At 48.1% G+C, this 17627-nt stretch overlaps 1 protein-coding gene and 1 pseudogene across 1 annotated transcript in view; both read right to left on the reverse strand.

The window, feature by feature from the left end:
- Positions 1–6853: 6853 nt before the first annotated feature.
- HIVEP1 (HIVEP zinc finger 1) overlaps positions 6854–17627 on the reverse strand; it is a 135154-nt gene continuing 124380 nt past the window's right edge. The window contains exons 8-10 of the mRNA XM_058670508.1: positions 9973–10436; positions 9842–9852; positions 6854–8544 (exon numbers count right to left, since the gene is read on the reverse strand). Of these exons, the coding sequence (XP_058526491.1) occupies positions 7392–8544; positions 9842–9852; positions 9973–10436 (1628 nt within the window). The 3' untranslated portion in view covers positions 6854–7391. The remainder of the gene's footprint in view (positions 8545–9841; positions 9853–9972; positions 10437–17627) is intronic.
- On the reverse strand, positions 17064–17216 carry LOC118758328 (U2 spliceosomal RNA; annotated as a pseudogene).

Here is a 17627-nt window from a genome sequence, read left to right on the forward strand (position 1 = left end):
CTGACTCCGGCTTGCTGCTACTGCAGACTCCGCTGGGTTGCAGCGGTGGCTCAAGAAATCCGCTTCCTGCCGCGTGCTGGAAGACCTGAGCTGTAACCTCTGCTCTCAGCTGCATCCCTGGCTCAACCCCAGCCATCATGGGCATCTGGGGGATGAACCAGCACAGGAGAGCTACCTGTTTCCCCTTTCAAATGTATGGTGTTTTTGTTTTTGTTTTTTGATTAAGAAAAAAAGAAGCAGCACAAAAAAGGCAACTTACTTATTTTGAAAATTGAGCAATATGTCTTTTAAATTTTTTTAAATGTTTGTTTATTGTTATTGCAAGTCAGATATACAGAGAGGAGAGACAGCGAGAAAGATCTTCTGTCTGATTATTCATTCCCCAAGTGACCACAATGGGCAGAGCTGAGCTGATCTGAAGCCTGGAGCCAGGTACTTCTTCTAATGTCTCCCACGTGGGTGCAGGGTTCCAAGGCTGTCCTCAACTGCTTTCCCAGGCCACAAGCAGGGAGCTGGATGGGAAGCGGGGCCACCGGGGTCAGTACCGGCGCCCATATGGGATCCCGGCAAGTTCAAGGCGAGGACTTCACCTGCTGGGCCACCGTACCGGGCCTGAGCGATATGTGGTTAAACGGAGGCCTTTCCTTTTCTATTTGCCATGCCAAAATATTTACCTACATCCATTGTAATTTTTCAGAATTATTGGACACATGGTTTAGGTGCTGGGGAAATAAAATGTAAAACTTACCTTCTTCCACCACCACCCTACAATCTCACACTTGGATAGAGTCATTCATGGTTGCAGACAATGGCTTGAGGGCCCCTGCCGCTCAAGCAGGAGAGCCATACTAGACTGAGTTCCTAGCCTGACTTGGCCCTGACTGTTGTGGGCTTTTGGGAAGGGAATCCAGGGACACAGAGTCTGTTCATCTGTATCTAAGGCTCTCTGCCTAAGATAATAATTTTTCTTATGCGGAAATAAATTCGTAATGCCTACTGCCCCAGGACGCATTAGAATGTGGTAACCTAACTCCTGACAGAAAATGCCAGAACATTAGAAATCTCTGGTTAAATGACACAGGGGTGCCGTACCCAAAGGCTAGAATTACCACACGGGCACACATGGATTCAGGACTTGCGAGAAACATCTTCCCAGCCCTCTGCCTCGGTGGGTCATGGGTGAGTCTCTGACTCCCCTCAGCTGCCTCTTCCGGCTCCCTCTGAGCAGGTCCCGGCCCCAGGATGTGAACTCTGTGAAGCGGTGCTCACTCAGAAGGAGGGAGGCACCCAGATAGGTCTCCCAAAGGTGAGCTTCTCTTGGATCTGCGTAATTGCAATGCAGAATAGCAGATTCTGGAGTGAAGAACCGCGGAGTGGAGGAAGAGCAGCAGAATTTGAAATTTTGCATTCTTCCTTGAAGGCAAACCTGTTCCACCCTATTCCTGTTCAAGTGTGAGACAAATGTGTATTTCGCAATACATTTACATATGTCGTTATTTGCTTATTCATTTGAAGGGCAAAGATACAGAAAGAACAGGGGCAACAGAGAGAATCTTCCATAGGCTCACTCCCCCTAATGGCCACAACATCCAGAGCTGGCCAGGCCACAGTCAGGAGCCCCACGCAGGTTTTGCCCATGAGAGCAGGAACCCAAGAGTCCTCTTGGTGTACTCTTTTTTGGGCATATCAGCTGGATGGGAAGCTGAGCTGCTGTCAGTTGCTGTGGTGTTGGCCCATATAGGGTGCTGGAATCAGAGGTGGCAACCTAACCCTCTGTACCACAAGGTCAGCCCTGCAGATGCGCATTTTAATGTGTACCTGAATTTGTAAGTTCCCTTTGGCTCCTTGCTGTGAGATGCCATTAAGGGGGCCTGCGACTTTTCTCACAAGAGCTCACTGTCTCATTCTTCCAAATCTTGCAGGAAAGCAACATCTTGTGGGTTTTTGTTGCTGCCGTGGCTCCCCTGGGGTGCTGGGATGTCACTCCGTTTGTGCTGTGACCAGTCTCTCACAGTGCAGGCTAAGATGGCTTCTCTGTGTCCTCGTGCAGGTGTGGCACGCTCAAGCTGGGAGTCCAGGAGTCCCTGGCGTGCAGGAGTCTCCTGGAGCACGTGGCTCGTGAGTGTGGCTCTCAGGATTCTGCTCCCACCGTCCCCGAGACTGTCCCCAGACACAACTATGCAGTGAGGAAAGTACTACATGATTCAGCACAGTTGACTCTTCCACCCAAGAGCTGGAGCCTCAATGTTCCTGTTAGATCCATTCCTCCTGGAGCATATTGCGCTGCTGAGCCATGCATCCTGACCCCCAGGCTTCCAACACTCTGTCCTGCTTCCTGGTCCTGTCCTTAAGTGTAACGCATTGCTCCTCCCAATCCCGGTTACATACGCCAGCTCCAGCACCTGCACGATATGGTTTGCTAAAGGGAGGCAGAACTCTCTGGTCTTAACAGGGGCTGTAAACGCACATGGCAGAGAACACGGGTTCCCCACCTTTCCTTCTTTCCATAACTTTCTTCCCATCCATGCCTCTACTTAACGAAGTCTCTTGGAAGCCGAACTGGCTGCTCTTGCATGGAACTTGAGCACCTGAAGAGTGGCGCTACTTCACATGCTTTCAGTTTACATGAGTTCTTTCTACATGATTGGTACTAGGCGAATGTCTCTTCATGGAGTAAATTCTTTGTTCTGCTGCCAATATCATATCAGAGATCTCCAAATTCTATACTTCCTTTAAAACACAGCAATCTCCCACAGACATAAATCAGTCTTTCCTTGTTTTAATATTTGATTATTTGAAAGATAAGATCAGAGGGAGAAAAATCTTGCATCTCTCAGTTCATCCCCCTGATGATGACAATGGTCAGGTGGAAGCCAGGAGTCTAGAACTCCAACCAGGTCTCCCACGTGGGTTCCAGGGCCCAAGCACTTGGGCCTCCGTTGACTGCTTTCCCAGGCACACCAGCAGAGAGCTGTGTTGGAAGTGAGGCAGTCAGGACTCGGACAAGCACTCACGTGGGATACTGGCATCATGTAGGGTACTGGCATCGTGTGAGAGACTGGCATCGCAGGTGGCAGATAAGCGTGCACCACAAGCAGGCCCCACAAATCATTCCTTAGTTACCACAGACAGTCATTTTCTGAACTCTCAAGGGTTTATTTTCTGAAGTTTCTAAGGTCTGGTGGTCTTGTATTGTCCCTCCTAGGCATATTTCTTTCAGATTAAAAAAAAAAAGTCTATAAATTCTTGTATGTCTTGCCTAGTCCTGGAATTGACTGGGATTTTTCTTACGGGACTTTAGGTAGCCACGGAGTTCTCTGCTTCCCAAACCATGGGCCACCTCAGGTCAGGCTAAATGCCCTGTTCTTATGCCTTTAGCGTCTCATACAGGTGCAAGGTTGTGGATAAACCATGTGAGAATAGGGAACGGAATTATTCAACTAAATGCCTCATGATTTTCAAACTATTCAATTTGTAGAGGAAAATATTTATTAAGAGTTATTCATTCTTACTGGAAAGGCAGATTTGCAGAGAGAAGGAGACACAGAGAGAAATATCTTCTGTCCACTGGTTTGCTCCCCAAATGGCTTGTTATGTTCAGAGCTGAGTCGATCTGAACGAAGGAACCAGAAGCTTCTTTTGGGTCTCCCACGAGCGTGCAGGGTCCCAAGGCTTTGGGCCGTCCTCTACTGCTTTTCCAGGCCACAAGCAGGGAGCTGGAAGGGAAGTGGAGCTGCCGGGATTAGAACCAGTGGACATTTGGGATCTTGGTTTGTGCAAGGCGATGGTTTAGCCACTTAGCCCTCACACCAGGCACAAAAATTAGTTTTGAGATGCAAACAGAACAGGAAAGAGTGAGGACCATGATAAAGAAAGTGAGTGAGTGAGGGAGGGAGGGAGCAACGAGGAGGGAAGGAAGAAAGTGACGAGGAGGAAGGAGGGAAGAAGAAAAGACGAACAGTGGGAGCATGCCAGGATTCAAATACAGACACTGCAAAACAGGCTGCAGGTGGAGTCTTAACTTCTAGGTCAAATGCTTGCCCACCCAATAATTTAGTATTCATCTTTTATATACATTGTCTCCACTTAAAAAATGAAAGCAAGATAGTTTCATTACAAGATTATAAATATATATCTAATAATCTTTCAGTAGTAAACAATAATTCTCCAAAGTCGGGAGAAGTCACTTCAAGAAAAAAAAACTTAAGATTTTAATTCTTAGGCTTTGCATGTGGTTTTAACTCTAAGTTTTTCAAATGGAAACTACCTTTTTGATATTGCTTAAACATCTCAGAGTAAAAGGCTCAATACAGAAAACTGAACAGCACTGATGCCATCATCTCATTGGAATATGCATCAGGAAGGAAATTCTATCTTCACAGAATTTCAACAAAATAATGAGTGAATCCTGCTTAATCCTTAAATCAGTGTCTTCACTTGAAATCCAGGGCAGGGACTAATTCATGAGAAAAGTAGTTTATACAGTTTCTGTGAAAAGAAAATCAGAATTGTATTATAAAAAAAGGAAAAAAACCCTCCACATAATATATCATTGGTGAATTTTCATTCTGAAAGGAATAATTACTAAGGGGCTTAGAGGTTTGGGAGATGATACTGAATTACTAGGCTATCCTTGAATTATATTAGCTTTTAATACATGTTCATATAAAGGATATACTTACTTTTGAGAGCTAGAAAGTGATGTTTTGTTCACCAACACACACACAGATCTTCCATCTGCTGGTTCATTCCCCAGATGGCTGTAACGGTTGGAGCTGAGCCATCTGAAGCCACAAGCCGGGGTCTCACAGGTGGCTGCAGGGGTCCAGCGACTCGGGCCATCCTCTGCAGGGAGCAGTCAGGACAAGAACCAGCATCTATATGGGATGTTGGCACTGCAATCAGGCCACGTTCAGCTATTTTTTTCCCAACAGTTTTGACGGTGGGAATTTGGTATGAGAAGATACTGGAATTTTATAGATTTTTTTTATGCTGTTTGCTTGTTTTGCCAAACAGGTTTTCTATTCAATTGTACTCTAGTTCTCAACAGGGTCTTTTCAGGACAAGTTAAAAAAAAAAAAACAGAATAAAAGGCAAACATAGTCAAGACCAGCTCTCTGAATGACATCATTAAAGTCATCTGCACTTGGGAATATCAAGTTAACAGTGTTCCTTGGGAAAAATGACTTAAAATGGGTTGAAGTCAACTATGGCCTTATTTTGTGCATGTCATTATCTCAAAAACAATGGCTCAAATATTATCATTTCTTTGCAGCTGCGTGTGTCAGATATGTTTCTCTAAGCACAACACAGCTCTTCTGGCTTGGCAGCAGGTGCACTGTGGAGTGGCAGGAGTTGTCCTGGGTGACCGCGGAGCTGCCTGGGAGCTGTGCTGGCTACCAGATCACGTGTCAGCACGGGCAGGATCCACAGTCAATATTCTGATACATTTCTGCCACATGCTTATCACTTCTGCGCCATCACAGAGCTGAAAAATCATGAGCCAAGCCACCATGTACTGAATACTTTGTGTGCTAGTGAAATATTTTGCAAAGCCACCTCACACCAAGAAGGTTGCTAATGTCAAAGGCACAAGCAAGCTGTACTCAACCTTGGAAAGTCCAAAAATAAGATCAATTATGACATTTTCAAGAGATACAAATATGCCACAACGCTAAGGCAGCACTTTTTCAGAGACAGAGAATTTATACCAACTGAAAAAAAAGATTCTTAGGTAAAACTCTGAGCATTGCTTTTGGTTTCAGAGAAGTCATGTAGACTTAGAGTAAAGCTACAGAGTCAAGGACATGTCTATCCACAGGCTCTGAAACTGTAGACATCAAAAGGATTAGAGGAGGCCCAGCTTTGAAAACTGTACAATTATTCTTTCGAGACACTGGATAAGGAATCTCATTTTCAACAAACACATTAATAAGGCAAAGTGATTGTTGCAGATAGTGCCAGAATTCCTTCCAAGCCTTAGAATGTGAGCGGTGGTCTAATGATGGTGAAGATTTTGTTACTTGACCTGAGGCCTCGTGTATCCTGGAGACTCCGGATTGGGTGTGGATATGTGGACAGGGGGCAGAGGCCTTTCTGAATGTCACAGGTGTGACGCAGGTGCTGGTGAGACAGGTGTCTCGCCTCCATGAGTCCCCCAGCAAGCAGCATGAGCACACACAGCCTTACCAAATCTCTGCAGATTCAGAGCCCCACACGTCCACCTCTTCCTGTGGCAGTTGCAACTGTAACACACGGACAATTGTACCAGTCCCCCAACTGTAACACAGGGACGAAGTACCAGTCCCCCAACCCCTCATTGTCCTCAATGAGTGAGGACAGTCAGACCTCCCAGGACAGCAAGTCATCACTGTCAAGGTCACTTAGGTAACTTCAAGTCTGAATGTGGGTCTTGCCTAAATCGGGGCTCCCTTGCCGGCCTCCTGCTGGACAGGGGTCTCTCTCTGCCTGTGTCACGCACAGCTGAGGGAGACAGGAGCACAGAGCAGCTGATGGATTTGGGTCGGAGCCTTGTGGCTCCTGAAGGAAGCAAATCTCCCAGGACCGCTATTTTGTGATTCATTTTCTGTTTATCAGAAATTTCTGTACCCTCAATTTTAGGACTTTCCTGGTTTTAGGCCGTGTGCTCCAGATACTTGACAGAAAATGCTGCTAAATGTTCATTATTTTGAGAAGTTAAAGCCTACAAAAGCCATCCCCAAGGGCAAGCCAAATCAGAGCTCTCGGTGTCACACAAGAGCAAGGTCACGTGGCTCCCGTCTGCACGGAGGGGCAGAGGCCCACAGCCAGGGCAGCCTGGGGCTGGGTGCAGGTGAAGGTACCAGAAAGAAGGTAAAGTCAGTGAACAATACTTTACTGAAACATTTCATAGCACAGAAAATCTGTCTGAGGTGCAGTAGTCACCTTCTTACACACTCCAAGAACAGATACATTTTCCAAGACTAAGATGAACACAATAAATATGGAGTTTACACACCAATTTACACACGGAAACTCTGCCCCATGGCCATAAAAATCCGCACTTCACAGCGCAACATATAATTTAATCATTTGATTTGTTGGACTGGTTTTTCTTACTAAACACAAACCGCCTGGCTTTCATAGACATATAGAATATATTTTTTATGTATATAGATATTCAACAAACTGTACAGTCTCTAAACATAAAACTCCTAAAAGGCACAATTGTCTATACAACATGTACAAAAACAGTTGGAGCTGACACAAAACAATTATTGGTCAAAAGTTCATGATTGCACAAAGATTAGTCATGAGTTTACATCAGAAAAAATGTGCTTTAAGGAAAGGAGGGTTTTCAAAGAAACCTCTAAGTGTTATTAGAAAAAAAAGAAATGATACAAAAGAATGCACTAGGTCGCTATCACCAGCCGGTCCTCGTCATCATCGCTGCTCAGGTCGCTCAGCGGCACAGGGTGCTGCCTGCGGGGCGGCCCCGGGGCCCTGAGCGCCCGGCCACAGGGCGGCTGGGGCGCTGGCTCTGCAGGGGACGGGGATGGGGACGGGGACGGGGGCAGGGCCCGCCCGCACCGGGGCTCAGGCTCGGCCTTCACATGATTGGCGTCTGTCGAGCCAGCCGGCCTGGCGGGGGCACCTGCGGGGCCGGGTGGATCCGGGATTTTGGTTGTCTGTCCCCGCTGGACTCTGGGGGACCCCTGAGGAGACTCGGTCCTGCTGGCCTGGTTTGCGTTGGCTACACAAGTCTGCTTGGGCTGCGTATCCCGTGTGTGGCTCTGGGAGGCCAGCCCCTCGGGAGCCCCCTGGGTGTCCACGGGGACCTGGCTGGCCGAGGGGATTAGAGTGGGCAAGGCGATGTTCAGGATCTGGAGCCCGGGAAGTGGGGCAGGCGGGGCGGTGCTGCTCTGGGAGGAAGGCTTGGCGCTCAGGACCTGCAGGCCCACGGCGTTGAGAGCGAGGCCGGGCGGCTGCACCTGCTGGCCCATGTGGGGGCCGGCCAGGCCCACGATGTTGAGGGTCTCCATGCTCAGTGAGGGCAGTGGCTGTAAGCCTGGGGGGCTCAGGCTCTGAAGGCCAGGCACCCGGATTTGGCCAACCGGGAAGCATGGCAGCAGGCTGCTCAGTTCCGCCAGGCCGCCGGTAGCGTTGGCCGCGCCAGCCACTTGGGTGGCAGGATCCCCAGGGGCGCCCGTGGTCCTGTGGAAGACGCTGACGGCAGGAATGGTCAGCTGCACAGACCCCGCCTGAAGGGGTACGAAGGTAGAGTAGGCGAGGCCGGCGGGCACCACGTGGATCCCCCCGATGGGGACCATGTTGTAAGGTGTCCTTGCCTGCTGCTGGGAGTGCAGCGGGAGGTGGCTGAACAGATGCGTCTGGGGTGAAGGTGTGCCCGCAGCCAGGTGGGGGCCCGTCTGCTGCTTCTGTTCTTGGGCTTCTGGATGAGGGGAGGGCCCGGAGGGTGACCCTGCTGCTGGTAGGGGGTTGTGCTGGGCACGGCACAGTGGTCCCACAGAGGATGTGGCCTCCTGCAAGACAAGAGAGACCCATCTAGTTAGGGACGGCAGACCTTCCTCAGCTCAGGAGCTAACCTGCGGCTGCTTGCCCCAGCGCCCCGGGGAGGCACAGCGTATGGCTGCATTTGTGCTCTCTCAGAAAATTACAAACTTCCAGAAACACTACATGCTAATTCCACTAAAAAAATAAAACAGACAAACAAAACCATGTATGATTCGATCTTTACTTCCTCCTGCCAATAGGAGCAACAGTTTGTAGTCTGCATAGTACTTTTCATGTTTCATTTGAACTTTGGGAATTTTGTCGCACTGCATGCTGAAAAGGGTTCCTGGCTCTATTCTTGAGCTACTATTGCTATTCCTGGGACCACCAAGCAGCTCCACCCTGTGTCAGAGAGTAGGAGTTGCTCGCTGAGCTATGTGTTGGCTGAATCAATGCAATGGGGAAAGACGAAGCCGAGTGCCTGCTAGTCTCTGGTGAAATAGAATTATATTAGGACTGAGGCCTTGAGCTGTTTGGTTGTCCACTCCTATGGAATGTTCAGAGAGCCATGCTGCCAGGTGCTTGTGGGTGTGAGAGATGGGATCTCAGGACAGAGGAATAGCCCGGGCACGTGTGCCTGATGCCAAGGATGTGACTGACCGCCAGGACTCAACTACTTTCACTTCCACCATGAAGCCTGCCTACCACCAGCTTTCCCTTGGCCGTATCTGTGTACGGAGCTACATTCCTCTGTGTTCCCTAAGCTACAAGAAGGTGGGCTAGTCGGCAGAAATCCACACCCTTAAAGTTTTTTTATCGTGTCCTCCAGTGTTACACAGCAAACCACCAACCTCAGCTGGAGTGGCAGGTTCTACTGCGATGTTTGGTACACAGAAAAGGGGGCTGCTGAGCAGTGGGGGTGGGGGAGTGTGGGGGTGCTCTCCCCAGAGGCCTGGGGCGCCGAGAGCCACGGGGCAGAGACAGAGGCCTCCGGGGGGCGCCGAGAGCCACGGGGAAGAGACCTTCAGGGGGCAAGCTCCTAGGCTGTGCAAGCAACATGACCGCTCAGGTGCAGTCTGTGTTTTCTGCACTGGGGGGTCACATTAACTCTGCCATCGAAACCGTCTTGCTGACGGGGGCAAAGTGGAAAAAGCTTGGGTGGTTTAGCACCCACTGCACCTCACCAAGAAGAAAACAACTCGGAGTAAACCGGGGACAGGTGCACCTCACCAGTTACATACTCAAGGGGCACACACGCTAGTTTGCTCTGGGTATGTCTTCCAGAACCAGCCAGTTATTCCACGAATCTAAAATATAAGACTCCAATGGCCAGAAAACAACCTCTGACCTTAAATCTAACTGAAAAATAAAGTCATGCTAATGGATTTGACCAGGTAATTACTTTTCCCAGGTGTAAGGTTCTGTCACAAGTAAGGAGATAAAAAGAAGCAAATGAGAGAAAGGACACGCAGTATTTACCTTTCCTGCCTCGAGGTAGTCCACAGACATCTGGTGACACGGGGACCTGGGTGCAGCCTGGGGTGACCTGCACGCCTCTCCAGCAGTCGCTCCGCCTTGGTTCTCTGCAGCCTGTGGCTTGGCCAGGGCCAGCGAGTCGGGCTTTGTGGAGCAGCTGGAATGCACAGCGCTCAGGACCGTCATCTTGGTGAGCAGGGCCCTCGGCAGGATGTCCATGGGGTCAGCGTGTGCCCCGGGGGAGCAGTCAGGTGTCCGGCTGTCCTCGTCGGCGCTCGCCAGGTCCTGTGGGCCACCTCGGGAGGGCAGATGCTGGGGGCTGGCAGTAACCGACGGTGCGGCCGACAGCACCGACTCTGCCTGGCTGTCTTCGTCATCATCCTCGTTCTCGTTGTCTTCCTCATCGGGGCCATCAGACTCTTCAAGGTCATATCCAGATCGCTCGCAACTGAATCTCTGTTTTTCATCTAAAGAAACAACAGAGAGGGGATGTTAGGGAATGTTGTGCAGTCTCCGGCTAGGAACCCAGTGACACTGTGGGGAAGGGGACAAGGGCCCGGCCCGTGGGCAGCCCACACGCCAGCAGAGAAGGGGGACAGGGATGGAGAAGAGCAGTGAGTCTGAGAGGAACTCGGGAGAGCGGGGTGGCCAAGGCAGACAGGGCAAGAGGGAGGGCCCAGGGGCGCCTTGAGCAGGTCATGTGCAATGACGACTGGAGAGGAAGTTCTTCGAAGTGGAGAGGTCCTAGCACCCTCCCCCTGGGGGGACTAAGGAAGGAGGCAGGCAGAGTTAGTGCAATCCTTGCCCTGCTCTCCCGCGCACGAGTGCTTCGGAGCTCCCTCGCACGGGACAAATGAGCACAGACGAAAAGGTGACGGCTTGTGGTGTTCAAGAGCCACACGGTCCTGCTGGAGTAGAGGGAGGGTCTGTCTCCACAGGCCTGAGCGGTGTTCTTCAGGTCTTTTTTCCCTTTTTTTAATGTTGTGATTCAATCCTCTCTCACAAGTAGGGGAGAAGTACCTAAAATGTCACTGACATCGGCTTCATGACCTCAATAGATTTAGCAAGGAATATTCAAGCTGGTCCAGGCAGCTGTCTCCCAATTCTTGTAAGCTCAAGGAAGACCTAGTTCAAAAACCTCACCTACCTCCCAATATTATTAAAAAGAGAGAGGCCCATTCCCTTGGAAAACTAACTTAGCACAGTTAAAGGGGAGGGGCTGCCATCTCTCCCTGTGACTGAGAACCACCAAGGACGCCATGAGGTCATGAGTGGGGTGGCCGTCACATTGTCTTCCTTCACACACAGTCACACCCCCTGCTCTCAGCTTTACTGCTGGCTTCATTGCTTGTAGCCAACTCCAGTCCAAGAATAAAAAATACAAAACGCCAGGAATAAACAGTTTATAATTTGTTAGTTTTAGATCACGCGCTGGCTGCTGCGAAGGCCTGTCCCACTCCCGACTGCCCGCACACTGGGACACTGACGGCCCGCTGGTCACTTGCGGCTGCGTCGGATGCCACGCTACTGAAATGCTTGTGCTCCAGTGAAAAAATGCAATGTAGACAGAGAAACACTTTCTGAGCTGACCCATGGCCAACGAATGTTCGAGGAAGTTCCTGAGGCAGAGGGAATGTGTATCAGGTCAAAACCTGGCTCGGGCGCTGGACGTGGAGTAAAGGAAAGCAAGTTCCTCCCTTATTTGTGCTTCCCCTGAAAGAATCAAGTGCACGGGGCAAAGCAGTAACTATCTTTTCGGGGTTTTTTAAATAGCATTTGTTAATGTAAAAGGTACAGTACTGCCACGAAGAACCAAACTAAGGAATTGTGAATATTCTATATATAATACATGCTAGTCAATGTCATATTAGTTGAAAGCAGGCAATAATTTTAAAGTTAACAAATCCACCGAAAAGATAAAACAGGATCATAAAATGCTCCGTTAATATGAGAGAAGGCATAGAAGAAGAAAACTGAGGTGAGAGAAACATTAATCATACGGACAACAGTAGGACCATGGCAGATTTTAGTCAGCTGCATGCAAAATCACATGGAAACAAATAGCCTCCCATATCAATTCAAAGCCTGAAACTAATAAAAGATTACTATTTGCTATATATAAGGAGCTGATAAACTCAACGACAAAAACAACACAGTTGAGAAACAGGCAAAAGTTTTGAATAATTTTGAAAGAAGAAATACAAACGGCCTACACGTGAGAGATCGCTCGGTGTCACAACCACCAGAAAGTGGAAATAAACATCTCAGTGGGGAGTGGTGTGGCACAGCGGGTGAAGCCGCCACTCTGGTTGCCTGTATCCCTTCATGAGAGTGCTAGGTTGGAGAACTGGCTTTTCCACTTGCTGCAAACGCATCCTGGGGGCTGCAACCCATGTGGGAGACCTGGACTGCGCTGTGTAGTACACAGATATTGACAGCGACTAGTGAGCCGCACCCTCACACAACACGCTCTTCTTCCTCACTTTATAACCTCTGCCACGAGCGCCATGTTTTGTGAAATTCACATACCTACCCCTTTAAAAAAAAAATCAGGTGTGTGTGTGTGTTTACATATAAAGTCAGTGTAGCAAAATGCTAAAATTGTTTGAAAAGATTGAAACTGCCAGGTTGGATAAAAAAGCAAGTTCCAAATAAAGTGAGTTGTAAAAAATTTATGGGAAATGTAATTAAAGGTAAATTTATTTTGGTGCAAAGCCAGTTTGATATCCACTCACAATGGGGGGGGGGGTTCCTCAAAAAGTTCTTGAATATTGCATATACAGATAAAACTGTACATGGATTTCCAATTTTTCTATAAAAATAAGATTGACATTTAATTCTATTTCTATTGAATTTTGGGTAGTATCTTTTCATACTGTTTAAAAATGTGTTTAAAATATAAACAGACAAATGAGCTAAAAAATAGAAGTTTAGAGAAAACTACCCCGTCATGTACCACATACCAGCATTTGGTCAAGGACAAACTATACATAAATTATGGTAGTCCCCTAAGACTGTATTACTCAGTGACAGCACAGCTGGTTTTATTTGTGTAGATCTATTCTATGATGTTTGCCCAATAATGAAATTGTCAAACAATACAGTCCACAGGTTGTATTCAAACCAAGTGATGCGTGACTGTCCATAAACCATTAAGACAGGTGCAAGCTTAGCATGCTGAAAACTACAAGGCATTCACTAAGTCAGACATGAAAAACAGACACCATGTTCACAGCTCGGAAATTTCAAAATGGCTAAGATATCATTTCTCCCCAACTGACACAAACATTTCATAGGCATTTACATCTATTTACACACAATTCTAAAATTCCTACAGACAAGAAAAATCATCTTTTGCATAAATGGTATGAAACACAAATGGACATCTACGTATGAAAAAACGAATACTAACGCATGCCTCACATCTTACACAAATGAGAACTCCAAGCAGAGCCAGATCCCAACCTAAAATGGAAAACTGTAAAACCTCTAAGACAGAAGTTTTGGATTAGACAAATATTTTTTGCATATACTGCCAAAAGCACAATCAATAAGAGAAAAATGGATAAATCAGTTTCGTTACTATCTTAAAACGCCACTGTGTAAAGGACATCATAAAACAACAACAACAACAACAAACCAAGCCATGTACTAGGAAAAAACTTCTGCAAACCAGATTTCTGCCAAAAGGACTGTAGCCAGAACACACAAAGAACTGTCAGAATGCTACAGGAAGGAATAACCCGATTTAAAAAATGGACACAACTTCTGAGCACTTCACGAAAGGAGACATCTGGAAGACAACTAGCACGTGAGAAGGAGTTCCAGACCATCAGTCGTTAGGAGAGGCAACTGCAGATCAGAGGGCAACATTGCTACAAGTCCATTAGCAATGAAATACCAAAGGCCAAACAGGAACAAACAACAACAAAGCCCCTTGGCAAGACCACGTGCTGGCAAGGCCGCAGAGCGAGCACTCACCCACTGCAGGGCCAAAAAAGGCACTTTGGGAAAAGTTTAGTGATTTCCAAAACTACACATACAGCCATCATCTGACCCAGGAATTCAACTCCTAGGCATCAACCTCTAAGGAAATGGAAACTTCCATTCGCATAAAACCCATACAGGAAGGCTACAACTGGAAACATCTCAGATGTGTTCCAACGGTTCAGTGGACAACCAGCTACCAACCATCACACTTGGCAGTGAAATGGCACGGACAGCAGATGAACACAACAGTGTGATGTGTTTTCCTATTTTCCTAGCTGGAAAGCCAGCCAGATTCAAGAAGCTACACATTTGGTGTTTGCTTTTTCCACAGTCTCAGATAAAAAGAATCAGACAGGAGGGAAAGCAGTCACTAGGGACGTTGGGTTATGTGAGGAGGGAGCTTGTCTACAAAGAAGTGGCACGAGGGGGCCTGGCACAGGTGGACCTGTGTGTATGCAGTTACGCAGGCAGATGCACAACTCTACGTGCCTGTCGAGACTCGTCCCATTTACACAGCTTCAGCAAACAAACCAGGCCAGTGAGTGCAGGCTGAGGCAGGCGACGCCACTGAGCGCGGAGCATCACGTAGCCACACACAGGGTGCTGGGAGAAACCTCAGGAGGCTCAAGATAAAGACTGCACGTAGTGTAGTGTACTGTAACTGTAAATTTGTATCCTGGCACTCAACAAGGATATACACATACAAGTGAGAACCAGGTTGCTCAATGTGGGTGAAAAAAGCCAAAATGATGATGGAAACGGAAAATACCAGAATAGATTTTGTGGCGCTGGATTGGACCTGGAAGTAGCATGGATTTGTGTTTTGACACATCTACAGCGCATGTTACGCATGTGTGCAGGTGTGTGCTGGGTGTGCACGCATGATCCTACTCCTAGCTCTCCCCAGGAACAGGCGCCAAGGCAGGACGCATGCCATGAGCACGCCACCCAGCACCCAGAACTGATTTCTAAACACTAAGTTCTCCAGAAGAAAGTCCCAGACATCCTCAGAAGTGCTTGGTCTTGGGCTGCAACTCACAGAGAGCCAGAAAGTAAGGAACTTCTTAGAAAAAAAGTAGGGAATGTACAAAGGACATAGGGACAGACCTCCAAGGACAATGGCCAACTGAGCTACACAATAAGTAACTATGTAACCCAAAGAATAAAACAGTTATCTTTTAAGTCCTTACTGACACAAATGAAAGAATGGAGAAATTACAGAGACATTTCAAAGAATAAATAACAACCTAACAGTAACATCACGGATAACACTCCTGTATGAACTGGGCATTGGCATAATCCCAAAGGAGCTCTTCTCAGATGTTTACAGAACAGAATCCTGACAGCGTGGCCTGCTGCTAAAGGTTAAGTAGGCTGAGCCAGGATGGATCCAGATGTGCTGTACTGAGAAGATCACGTTCCACAGTGGGGATCCTTCCCGATCAGATGACCTCCTTGTGGTGACACTGGCCTCCCACGTGGGTGCTGCTCTGCATCTGACCAAGCTCCCCGCCAAGGTGCCTGGGCAAGCAGCAGCAGCCGGCTGAGGCCCTGGGCTTCTGCGTCGGCATGACAGACCTGGTGGAGCTCACAGCCTCTGCCTTCGGCCTGACCTGGCTGTGATCATGTTGAGAGAGAACCCGAAGAAGGAAGATCTGTCTGTCTCTGTGTCTGTGTGTGTCTCTCTCGCCCTTCAAGCCCCCACTTCCTTTCCTCTTTCAAATAAATGTATCTCCCCAAAAATATCTAACCTCCACCTAATCACAAAACACACCATAAAGCAATTAGCAGAAGACCATTCTTAGGAGTGAAGCTCTAGCTCCTCCTCAGGGTTGCCTAGGACAGGACAAGCAAGAGCACACTGCAGGAGGTGGTGCTTACCACATGGGAAGCTAAGTCCTTGCCTGAACACACCAGGATACTATGTGGACACTGGTTCTAATCCTGGCAGCCCCGCTTCCCATCCAGCTCCCTGCTTGTGGCCTGGGAGGGCACTTGAGGATGACCCCAAAGCCTTGGGACCCTTGCACCCACATGGGAGACCTGGAAGATCTCCAGGCTTCACATTGGCACCGCTCCTGCCATTGCAGTCACTTGGGGAGTGACTCATTGGATCAAAGATCTTCCTCTCTCTCTCTCCTCCTCTCTCTATATATCTGACTTTCTGATAAAAATAAATAAATCTAAAAAAAAAAAAAAAACAAAATAAGAGTAATAACCACCCTGGCAGAACTGCTTTTAAATCCATTGTGCACAATGGAGCCATATTCGGCCAGCAAGCATCAAAGCCAAGATTTGAAGCCCAGTTTGGATGCATTTTGGAGTCTAGTCTCTATTAGAATAAAATGTGGTCATGTTTCCCTATTGTACAACTAGTGCTATGCACCTGGTGTGTACAACCCAGCCCAACAGTCCAGTGAGTGAGTGAACACTGTGGTGCATCAGACACTAAACAGAACATGAGGAGCCCACTCTTGACTTAGAGTACGCCGACAGCTCCTCAGGGTCTCACTGATGGGGCAGGCATTGGGCGGAGGCCAATGCCGCATCCGGAGTGTCTGCCAGGCTGCAGTCCCCACTCCAGCTCCCGGCTTCAGGGCCCTTATGCACGCCCTGGGGGGTGGCGACAGCTCAAGTAGCTGGGACCTGGAACTCCTGGCTTTGGCCCGGCCTATGCGTAGCTGTTTTAGGCACCTGGGACAGACAAAGTGGATAGCAGCTCATGCTCCTGCTTACTCTCCACTTCTTTCAAGATCAAAGAAAAACAAAAAAGAAAATATTATGTATGTCCTTTTAGTCACAGTCCCTAGTCAGTCTAAATGCTTCCAATACTCGATGGAATGTATCCCCACCCAATATTTCCATTCTTTCTGTTAACGTCAACCCGAGGGGCAGCAAGGGGAATGCAGCAATCCATTCTTCTTTTGTTCAGAAGCATGTTGTTTGAGGCCTTTATGTCAACTGACGCCTCTGCAGAGGCCCTGATGTCCAAAGTGATCCGGTAGTGAGGTGGCTGGCCCGTGCCTGCCCTTCCTCCCCTCCCTGTGCTGCCACATGCTGACACCTGCTGGTGCCACGGGGCACAGCCCACTGCTGTGTCAAATTTTGGTTCCATTTCTCTTGGGATTTGTACAAATATTACTCTGAAAGCCAAGCAAACAGTAGCCTCCTGAGTAAAATGTTTGTTCAAGAGTGCAAATACTATTGTGTTTTATTTATTTTTACACTTGATCTTAGCCAAAAGGCCGAGAAGCGATGTGTTTTATTTATTTTTAAAATGGAAACATCTGATAGTTCCACACATGTATTCAGTGGGTGCTGATGGCTTCCTATGGTGCAGGATGCTTTTACTTAAGAGTAGCTATGGCTCCTACAGAAGTCCAGTAACAGCACATTCTCCAGGTTTCATTTCAAAGGAAGACTCTACTGATATTTTCGTGACATTTCACTGCAAATATTTGTAAGGGTGACCTGCGACCTCATCTTCTCACACAAGCACAGCCGCAGTTCGCCCTGTCACCAGGTGGCAAGTGGCGGTGCTCCTGAGCACAGCTTGAGTTACCCCAAGGGCTCAAGGGCTAGTGTTCCGCAGGGCACACATGATGACCTGCCACTGCCCACAGCATGATCTCTGACCATCACAGTGGTTCACAGACACCCCAAGAAAC

Source organism: Ochotona princeps, chromosome 1, assembly GCF_030435755.1.
Source record: "Ochotona princeps isolate mOchPri1 chromosome 1, mOchPri1.hap1, whole genome shotgun sequence".
Classification (NCBI taxonomy): Eukaryota; Metazoa; Chordata; class Mammalia; order Lagomorpha; family Ochotonidae; genus Ochotona; species Ochotona princeps.